The 10,728-nt window shown below is 41.8% G+C and overlaps 2 protein-coding genes across 2 annotated transcripts; one reads left to right on the top strand and one right to left on the bottom strand.

The window, feature by feature from the left end:
- The first annotated feature begins 321 nt into the window (after positions 1-321).
- ZC2HC1B (zinc finger C2HC-type containing 1B) lies at positions 322-7,575 on the top strand. The gene is made up of 7 exons (XM_033143926.1): positions 322-526; positions 1,013-1,077; positions 2,600-2,719; positions 3,549-3,687; positions 4,407-4,537; positions 5,895-6,000; positions 6,818-7,575. Exons 1-7 carry the CDS (start codon positions 490-492, stop codon positions 6,892-6,894), a joined length of 675 nt encoding a protein of 224 aa, XP_032999817.1. The 5' UTR covers positions 322-489; the 3' UTR covers positions 6,895-7,575.
- Positions 7,576-8,234: 659 nt separating this feature from the next.
- On the bottom strand, positions 8,235-8,993 carry SF3B5 (splicing factor 3b subunit 5). Its single transcript, XM_033143927.1, has one exon. It carries the CDS (start codon positions 8,945-8,947, stop codon positions 8,687-8,689), a length of 261 nt encoding a protein of 86 aa, XP_032999818.1. The 5' UTR covers positions 8,948-8,993; the 3' UTR covers positions 8,235-8,686.
- Positions 8,994-10,728: the final 1,735 nt, after the last annotated feature.

The following is a 10,728-nucleotide window of genomic DNA, read 5'->3' on the forward strand; positions in this document are numbered from 1 at the left end:
GGTTATACATTGCTAGCGCAGCCTCCCAGAATTTCCCTCAAAGGACCTTTCCTGAGCATCTTGTGGTTCCTACAGCACTTTTTTTAGCTGTCCACTTAATAAGGAGGGACGGAGTCAATGGTAAACAGTTCACCTTGGCAAATCAAGCTTGCCTCTATTAGTTTTAACTACTTTAGAAGTTTCTGTAGCTGAAGAAGCAACTGCCTTATTGAACATCTGTCTTAAGTCAAGGTGTCTCCTTACTACAACACTCACTGATAACTGTCTTGTAGAGGAAGCAAATGTACTCAGAGCAGCTTAACTTCTGTTTTCATGTGCATCACTGGATGGAAGGGTTGCATGTGTCATAATTGTTTTAACTGTCAGCCAATGACATTTAACTTGGGCTTTTACAAGTAAAGGAGCTAGATAAGCAAGAGTAAACTACCTGGTGCTCCTGTCTCCCTGAAAAAGTATTAAAGGCAGAATTTGATATCACTGCGCTATGAGATGAGTGCGATTCCTGGGAATAAAGCAGCAGCTGTAGGTATGTAATATTCTCAATTTTTACTTTGAGCTGTAGGTAACTTATCACTTATCAGTGAATGGTTTTGCACAGGCTCTCTGCTCTTCATTACATTTAAGTAAATGTTTGTCCATACTGGCTGATATTTGCAGAATCTATTCATAGAAATATGTCAAACATGTTGAACAGACCACAGTCATGCAAGCTACACTCATTCATGCAGTGAGTATGATAAGTAATACATCACTCAAAGTATTAACATTGTAATATCCTGGAAGCACCCTTTTTTCATGTGCAGACTTTGTCTAATTCTTTTTCTAACTTAATAAAGGGCTATGATTTATTGGCACATAGCAGCATTTGTATTTAAAAAAACAGTATTAGTTGGATTAATAGCATGAGAAGAGGGGAAGCAAAATGGGAAGAGAAAAAATGAGATGGTGTGGATTTCTTGGATGTTAGAAAACCTTGAATAAGTAATAACCTGTATTCTTCCATTTCACACAGATGCTAGCAGCCAGAATTTACTTTCTTGTGAAATCTGTGGAAGACATTTTACACAGGATGCACTGGTAAAAACAAGACAATTAACCACTGAATATATTTAGTGACATAAAAGCAACCTTAAGATAATTGACCAAGCAAGAATAGAAAATGACTCTGTTAATGAATGAATTCAGTAGCAGTCTTAGGCTGGTTCACAGCTGAAGTTAACTTTACAGAAGCTTTCATAGACTGCAGCTTTTAAGGAATTCAAAGCAGAAATAACGACAGGCAAGTACTTGGAAGTACGGTACTTGTTAGTGTTTACAGTAACTATCCCTCATCCCTGCCTTTTATTCAATGCAAAGAGAAATTGGTAATAAATGGAAGCTCCACGCATACCTCACATATCTTAGAAACAATTCCCAATGTTTCCTTCACAACATTTTTACATATGTTAATGTGTTGGACAGTGTTCTTGAAGCTACAAACATGACACTGACCAAACTGCGGGAGGCAGTGGAAGACAGGAGTGCCTGGCGTGCTCTGGTCCATGGGGTCACGAAGCAATGTGTTTCTCAGTTCCTTAACTCTGGGCAGTTTGGGCCAGTTCAAGTTCATGTACTCAGGAATCCTTTTGAATATTGGATGACCATGCCACCTTCTGCTACATTTTCACTTCCCATTTAAACTACCTTTAATTGCCACTCTTTCTTAGCAGCTGCCACCACATAATTGATAAGGCCACATGGAATATCAATAAACACAAGAGCTGCCCCCCCATTTACTTATTTTTTTAATGTACTACATTTATGTATCATCTTTCCTCCAAGGAGTATACATGGGTCTCCCCACTCCATTCTGTCCTCACAACCACCTTCTGAAGTAGGTTAGACTGAGGAGACATGGTGAACTTCATGACTGAGTAGGGATTTGAACCTGGGCCTCCTGGGTACTTAGGCATACATACGCCTTCCTTCACTGCTTAGTTAACATGCAATTAGCAAGGGGGATTCAGAGTCACAAGTTTTAAAAGTCCCTTGTTCAGGCCATTTTAAAGTGTCCAGGATGGTTTATATATTGTCCTCAAACTGGACTTTTACAAAGGCATTACGTTGGACGCAGCATAAAAACAGAACAAGAGAAACCGATGCTTCTTTTTTCAAAAAAGTTTTTAAAATCCCACTTTGTTTACAAGATTATATCTTTACAGGTGCAACAGCCTGAGCCAATCAAAGATGAGCAAGCCACTCGACTTGGTTGGCACTACAGCCAAATAATTACACTTCTGCTAGGGAAAACACACACACCTACCTTATTAATATTTAACATGAGAAAACCAGAAGGATCCCCAATTAGTCAAATTAGGCACCCACATTTATTCCATGTCCAGGATAGAATTCCGACATAGGTACTGTAATTAGATATACATACAAGTTAGGGATCATCTCCTTTGCTGACTCCCAAAAGCTTGGGCACACTAATCAAGAAGGCTTGACATAATCATACCTTTCATTTTTCATTTCTGGAGCCCTACATTTAGAGCTCAGTATAACATAATTTTGATCAACCCTTATTTGGCAGACCTTTCTCTGTGTCTCTCCATCTTAGGCACGACATGAACCAATATGCAGAAAAGTCTTCAACAAAAAGCGCAAGCCATTTAATTCCTTGAAACAGCGACTGCAGGGAACTGACATTCCAACAGTAAAGAGGAAGCCACCCCCAAAGGTATTTTTGAATTAGGCATGCAACTCGATTCAAATATATCAGTTCAGGGATGTTTCCCAACAGAGTTGGGGGTGACTTGTTTGCTCGACAGAAGGACTGCGCTAATACACAGGGTTGAAACTTCCTGTAGAAGTTACTGTAGCACTGAGTCATAGATTATCCCTCTGACTCTGCTTCCCTTACATTGCCTACTAGGAAGTAAGTGCATATTTCTTCTTCTTCCTCTTTACAAGCCCTCCGAGACCTCTTCATTCACTATGGAACTGTGCTTTTGGAATCATCCATTTGGGGCTCATATTAACATCTAGTTTAATTGCTGTTTCCTGGTTCAGAAATACAGATCCTAAGAATATATTATACTTGCCTCAAATAAGAGGTGAGCATTGGGATTCCATGATTCTTCAACTCAAGATTAAGAAATTCATCTCCTTGCCCTTACCCACCAAGCTCTCTAATTTCTCTCCATCTATGCACAGGCTGCCATACCCTCCCTCTTCAAATCTTCCACCAAGCCCAGGCTTTGGCTCCCACCTAAATCCACCGTTTACAAAGCTCCTACCCCAAACCCCATCCTTCCTACCCACTCATTTGTTAGAGGTGACACTGCCATAGTTATCTCCCCTCTTCTGCACCTGGCACAAGAAAACCAAGGTACTGTATTACCTGTGTTTAATAGATAATTAATCTTTATTATTGCTTGTTATTGTTTCATCATCATTATAATGCATTTAACATCTCTTGAAATTCTCTTTTCAAAAACAGTTTAGGACTATGTATCTATTAATGCACCCTCTGACTGAAAAATATGATTCCAGTATTTCCTTTTCAGGCCCAGCCAGAGAGAAAATCTAATTGGAGACAACAACATGAGAACTTCATTAATGCCATCCGGTCAGCCAAACTGGCCACTATAGCTATGAAAGAAGGCCGCCCTCTGCCTCCGCCTCCGCCTCCAACCATTAATCCAGGTTATTTACTTGCATTGAAGCTGTTCATCCTTGTTTAATAATAGAGGGTTGGGTCCAGGCTCACAGAGGGGCCAAAGATTCAGAGAAATCTCCTGCAGAGAGGAAGAGATATTCACTGCCTTCACCTGTGGGAACATCCCGTGGATACAATTCTGTCCACAGGCAGTCTGGGTCTAACTCAGAGAGTCATTAGAACAATTAACTAAAACAGAGCTAGTGGATAGTACTGGACTTCCACTCAAGGGAATAATTTTAAACTCAGCTACTGTTTCAGTGGCAAGTCTCTCTCAACCTAATTTCTTCATCTGCAAGATGGCAAACATAAGCCTGATTCACACATCATTCTAATTCAAAGCATGGCTTAGCATGAATGTGCAGGCTACTGGAGAGGAAGGAGACTGTGTCTGCTTTGCTCCTCCTGAGTTGTTTTGCTACTGTGCAATGCTGAGCTAAACCAGTTTGGCTCAGCATGTTGTCCCAGCCTGGGCTTGTTTTAGCTTTCTCCAGCCTAACCACAAGCTGTAACCAAGCTGTCCTGTGGTTTATAGCTCACGGTTTGTCCAGGAGAGTTAAGCCATGAATCTGGATTCAGATGACAACGGGAAACTGGCTCATTGTGGCATATTCACATTATTTATATATTTTGTAACAGTGATGATGTTGTCTCCCAGGTACTATATAAATTGCTTTTATAGCCCTCATTCCTTTGTTATATTCAGATTATATTCAGTGTCCTTACTGCATGAGAAGGTTTAATGAGGCTGCAGCAGAAAGGCACATCAATTTCTGCAAAGAACAAGCAGCCAGGCGTGCATTTGCTCCAGGTCAGAAAGGATCCAAAGCACCCCCTGTAAGTAATTTTATTGTATTCAAGCCATTAGTCACATTTTTATCCCAGCCTTCTTCCAGGAGCTATATAGAATAATAAAAACAAGGAGTTCTGCCAAATGTACCGGTATATCCATTAATTATTTCACTTTCCCATGAATTCTGGAGATGGGTTGCTGTTCAGTAGTGGAATATTTGCTTTGCATGCAGAAGGTCCCAAATTCATTCCCTGGCATGTACATCTGGGACTGGGAATATCACCTACCTGAAACCCTAGAGAGCCTCTGCCAATCAGTGTAGGCAGTAACAAGTCATGGTCCATCCCTAAGCATATATTATATTATGGTCAATGAATACATGTTCATTGCAAAATTATTTATTTTATACTAATTTTTGCCACTTCACTCTAAAAGTTCTAGAGTGCTCTTCTCCCATTAAAAGCAAATGCAAAATGTTTCCAAATGTCACATTTTTTGTGCTGTAGAAAAGACTGATGGATGAATAAACCAGTCAAACCAGAATTTGCAAACAAAAACCCATAGGAAAATGTGCAGAAATATTTTAACAAACAGACTGGAGGGTTTTCACTTTAAAAAAAAAATGCATAAATTATTTAGTCCCTGTAGGGTTGCTATAGGGGACGCAGGTGGCGCTTTGGTCTAAACCACTGAGCCTCTCGGGCTTGCCAATCGGAAGGTCAGCAGTTCAAATCCCCACAACAGTGAGCTCCTGTTGCTCTGTTCCAACTTCTGCCAACCTAGCAGTTTGAAAGCACACCAGTGCAAGTAGATAAATAGGTACCTCTGCGGCGGGAAGGTAAACAGCGTTTTCGTGTGCTCTGGCTTCAGTCACTGTTACGTTGCACCAGAAGCGATTTAGTCATGCTGGCCACATGACCCGGAAAGCTGTCTGCAGACAAACATCAGCTCCCTTGGCCTGAAGTGAGATGAGCGCCACACCCGTCACCTTTGACTGGACTTAACTGTCCAGGGGTCCTTTACCTGCCATAAAGCAAATTTTCTAAGGTTTTTTTCTCCTCCAGTTTGTCTTGCTGACAATTATGAGAGGTTTGGGGGAGAATCTAAGTACTCTAGCTAATACACAACTTCAGTTAGTGAAGGGCCAATGTGGTGTAGTGGATAGTGTTGGATCAGAGAAATATCGGTTTGAATTCTGCCCCGCCCCGCCCCGCCCCCGCAAAATATTTGGGTAGTCAGTCACTCTTTACCTAAACATCATAGGATTGTTGAGAGGATAAACATATGATAGTACCATGTACACTTCCTTAAGCTTTTTGGATACAGATGTGATAAATCAACTGTACTGCATAATGAAAGTATGCTAAAGCGTTCTTTATATATTTACTGCATATTTTCCAGGGCAAGCAAGCAACTCCCAAAAAAGAACCAACCCTAACAAGTGCTGTGGGAACACTGCTTCAGAACAAGACACAGGAAGGCACTGATCCAAGCCAAGTAGTAATAGGTAAGTAGCAAAAATAATGTTGAATTAATGCTCAGAAATATTTGAGGAACACAGAAATTATTCCTGCTTCAACTGCACCTCCCAAACTTTAAAATTAAACAATTTCATAGCATTTCACATTCATTAGCTAGTATGTCCTATCGTTAAAACCACCATGTAGAAGATTCATTTTTGCTGCTGTTGCATGGATGCTTTTACTGTTCTGGTTAAGCCAATTCTGAGACCATTAGAACTACTCTAACAATATCATAAGGCTTAGTAGGTGAGTGTTCTGTAGTTTACGATGGCTTTATAGACTACTTTTGAACTAATAATTTATTAATTGATATGCAATATAATTTGCTTTTTGGATTATTTAGGTAAACTACCTAGAGAACCTGTTTGGGGGCTCGAAGGGCTAAGGAAGATATAAATAATTCTAGAAACAGTAGGAGAAGGGATATAGCATTTTGTTTGGAGTGAAATTAATATTCAAAATTATTCTATGTACTCTTGCCTTTGGCTCCTATTATAAAACTGGGTTGTAGAAAAACCCACAAACTTTGACCAAGCAAACCTTAGCATAGTGATCTTAAGACTGGAAATAACCACAGTCAAGCACTTTCAAAACACAATGAAAGTTTAATGCTTAAAGCTCCAATCCTATACTCACCTGGGAGCAAGCCCCACTGAACTCAATGGAACTTCTGAGCAAACATATATAGGAATGCACTGTAATTCTACAAATGAAATCAGTGCTAGACTTTTTCTGGATTATGCCCAGAATGTATTTTTGCAAAGGATTCTAAAGAGGTATAATTGATTTGTTATTTTTAAGGGCATGCTGCAGAAACCTCTGCTGGAACCCTGCAGAAAAAAGCATCTGCAATTCCCTTTGGGAAGGAGCCTGGGTAAGGAACAAAGTAACTACATCACTGGGTTTGTACATGAGTGATCCAATCTTAATTCTCTTAAAATCCATGAAAAACAGTTGAGAAACAGACCAATCAAGGAAAAATGATAATTCCAAAGAACTTTTTATATAGCAGAAATAAGCTTGTAAAATGTGGAAATACAAAACTTACTGCAAGCACCAGATACCTTAATGTAAACATGACCTTTTGCTATTTGTACCCATTTATGCAACTCTCATTTCTTCAGCATATGGCCTACAATATCCTTTTTAGTAAACAAAATCAGACAAAATAACCATGTATTGCTATACCAGCATCTGTATCAGGAGTATAAATATATATGTTTCTCAAGGTTTTCTAGCGAACCATTTCAAAGTACTCTTGATCTGTACTTTGAAACTGTCTTAACAGAGTCCACCTTCAGAGAAAAGAGAAACTTATACCATTGTATATGATCTGCTTTATTTCACAGCCCTCCTAAATTAATGTTTTACTGCTTTTAGGGTTCCAGTACAGGGCAAAAAATAAGGGTGGCATGTTGCCCCTTGCCTCTGAATAAGAGCACTTACTTTTTACAGCCCAGGAGTCCAGCAAACTAGTTCACCGATAAACTTGTATCCTGTGTCTCATGAGACCTGTATGACTTTTCGAACTATGCAATAATAAAAGAAACATGATCAAATTCCTGGGAGTTGACTCAATATTTGCAACCGGCAAATATACAGGAGTAGCAAATGGTTATGGACGATGGAATCATATGCACACACATACATGCTGTAATTTTATGTTCCAAGCCAAGTGTTTCCTATTTGTTCACCACGACATCCCCCCCCCTCAATTTTATTTACTGCTAAGTATTTTTCCCCCTCACTATATTGGTTAGCTACATGTAATCACTGGGTTTTGCTACTAATGAAAGAAAAGATCAACAGACTAATCAAACCTAGGTGACCTTATGTGATGGTTGTGGAAAATATGCAATATACAGTATTATATGTTGTGCAGCCTCCAGTCATTTTAATGGTAATTAAAAGAGAGACCTGCATGAAGCAAAGTAACAGCAACCCTCAACTAAATGTATGCGCGGGGGGGGATCCATTGCTTCTGTACATATCCACAAATATTTGAGAGCAATTTCACAGCCACACTTAACGCTATAACATTTTGAAATGCAGGTATTTGGTTGCCCTGTGCTGTCCATTACAGATGAATCCCATGCAGGTCTACTCAGAAGCATGTCCCATTGAGTTGAATGGGACTCACTGAGTTCAACGGGACTTGCTCAAAAATACAGCCTTACTGACGTCTCCTGTATAAATTAACGAATCACCACAAAACAGATTAGAAGGCAGAGTGTGGAATTTATTAAATAGTTCCTAAATTCCTCCAAAAACAAGTTACAAAATCAGGACTGAGGCGCGGGGGGACGGGGACGCGTCGCCTTCAGGAGTCCTGCAGGCCTCTTCCAAGAAATTCACGCCGCCTCCGTGCAAGGGGAACCATCTGCCTCAGTCTCGCGCGCTGGGCGGGCTTCTCGCAGTTCGGGGCAGAGTTGAGGGAAGTTCACAAGCCCCGCTCTCCGAAGGTGCCTGGGAATCGAAAGAAAGTTGGTCCCGGGAGCGCAACAAGCAGCCGGAGGGGACGGAGGGGCAGGGTTTGTTCCAGAGAAGGCGGCCTCAGGCAAGGGAAGAAGCTGCGTCCCGTCGCGGCGCTTCCCAAAGTTTATCTCCCCCCCCCGCCCCGGCTGCCGTTTCCCGCCCCTTCTCTTCCGGGGGTGGGGGGGGGCAGGCGGCTCAGGCTTCGTCGGGCTTGTCGACGGGAGGCCCGCACGGCTGCAGCATCTTCTCCATGAGGTTGAAGCGGACGCGGGCCTTGCTCTCGTTCTCGGCGATGGCGAAGTAGTTGAGCAGGTCGAAGTGGCCCATGTAGGAGCAGTACGAGTCCCGGTGCTGGTTCACCAGCCACTCCCACTTGGTGGTGTCCGCGTGGCCCGTCCCGATGTACTTGGACTGCAGGTGCTCCAGCTGGCTGTGGATAGTGTAGCGGTCCGTCATGGCGACGACGAGGAGGAAGAGGAGGAGGAGGAAGGCGGCAACCGAACCTGCTGCGGCGGCGGCGGCGTCTCAAAGAGGACGAGACCGTATCAGCCCGACTGAATGCCCGCCTCTGCCAGGCCGTCGAAAAGCACCTCACAAAATGGAGGTCGGAGGAAAAGGAGGGACCAGACACGCACTTCCTTTTCCGGATCAACCTTGGCGCTCTTGCGGTATCTAGGTAACGTCGTTCTTGCATCGTAAACGTTCGCTCTCTATGGTCGCAATCCGCCGTGCCGAATGTGGGGCGGGCCTTGCTCACGGCACAGCCAATGTTAGTCCTCCCTGCCTGCCTTTTAGACGAATGAGACAAATGCTTTCCTTTCGCCGGGGTGTTGTTTTTTTTCCTTGTTTGTTTGTAAAGACCATGGTTCTCGGTATGGAGAGCAGAAGTTTAAAATCCCCTGTGAAGGTCCGTGGGCTTTTTCCAAAGGAGCGCTTCCTCAAGCCCTGTAGAAAGAATGAGCGTGTGCTCATTAAATAAACACAAGTTCATCTCTTTTGTACAGGGTTTATCAGGCTTAACAAATTGCATAGTATGGGTTCAGCTTCGGGTACAGTAATGCGAAGGCGTGCCTCTGAGCACGCGCAGAGTTCCTCCCTAATTCAGTGTAGTAATAATATATTTTTTAATTATTAATAATTTATTATTTATATCCCGCCCAACTGGCTGGGTTTCCCCAGGCACTCTGGGCGGCTTCCAACAGAATAATAAAAATAATAAGGCAATAAAACATCAAACAGAGAGCAGAGACTGACAAACAGGTGCCGCAGCTTTCCGACAGACTTGAGCGCCGAGCCCTAAATTATGGCCTTCTTTTCTGGTTACCCTAATTTGAACCTAGAATCGAAATCCACCGTGATCACCGACATTCCACCCGAATAGATGGTGAGCAAAACGGGGAAAGAGAGGTGACTGTGCCGAATCCCTCCCATAGGAAAATAACTTTTGTTTGTTTATTCTGCTTGCAGTCGGTACTCTTAAATAAATTCCTGAAATTAATGTGTAGAGATTGGCTTAAAAATAATTGGAAGGTTTGCCTGTGCAATTAATCTGAATGGCCGCTTGATGTCGTAGTAACCTATTCTGGAAAGTCAAGTCGTTTTTATTCTTGATCAATGCTGCAAAAGTTGCTAGTGAAGACACACATAATATGCTTGACTTCAAAGACCAGTGGAATGTATACAGTGGAAGCCTTCCATTGTTTTGTTGACTAGGAATTCACCTTCATATAATACTGAACATTTACTGACATCACAGCAGTCCTTGGCTTTGGTTTGTTTTAAGAAAAAACTTTCATCCAGGTGAAGTGGAATAAAATAAGGGGAAATGGGATATAGGGTTTTAATATACATATTTTAATGAGTTTTCTAGTTTTTAGGATGTTCCTGATTCAGAAACCAATCAACCCAAAGTCAAGAAAATAGGGGCCAATAGTTTTAAAACAGATGCAGTAGCCATTTTATGTGATTCCAAACACCCAGTGACAGACATTTAGTGATTGGTGCCCACAGCACTTCCTTAAAATTACAAATGTGACCACTGGCTTCCCAAGTTTAGACACCCCTGCTATACTGGTATTTTAGAACATTTCACATAGCAATGTTTTCAAATTATTTAAGCTAATAAAACTTTCCAAGATGACTGATAATGCAACTCTTACACCTGTCCACTCAGAAACAAGTCCTACCGAGTTCAGTGGGATTTAATTCCAGTACTGTGTGTATGGGTTGGATTGCAG

Source organism: Lacerta agilis, chromosome 3 (assembly GCF_009819535.1).
Source record: "Lacerta agilis isolate rLacAgi1 chromosome 3, rLacAgi1.pri, whole genome shotgun sequence".
NCBI classification, from domain to species: domain Eukaryota; kingdom Metazoa; phylum Chordata; class Lepidosauria; order Squamata; family Lacertidae; genus Lacerta; species Lacerta agilis.

Coding starts and splice junctions, on each gene's coding strand:
- SF3B5 (XM_033143927.1), bottom strand. CDS start 8,947: ATGACGGACCGCTACACTATCCACAGCCAGCTGGAGCACCTGCAGTCC.
- ZC2HC1B (XM_033143926.1), top strand. CDS start 490: ATGAGTGCGATTCCTGGGAATAAAGCAGCAGCTGTAG. Junction 3,688..4,406: donor GCCTCCAACCATTAATCCAG/GTTATTTACTTG, acceptor TGTTATATTCAG/ATTATATTCAGTGTCCTTAC. Junction 4,538..5,894: donor AAGGATCCAAAGCACCCCCT/GTAAGTAATTTT, acceptor CATATTTTCCAG/GGCAAGCAAGCAACTCCCAA.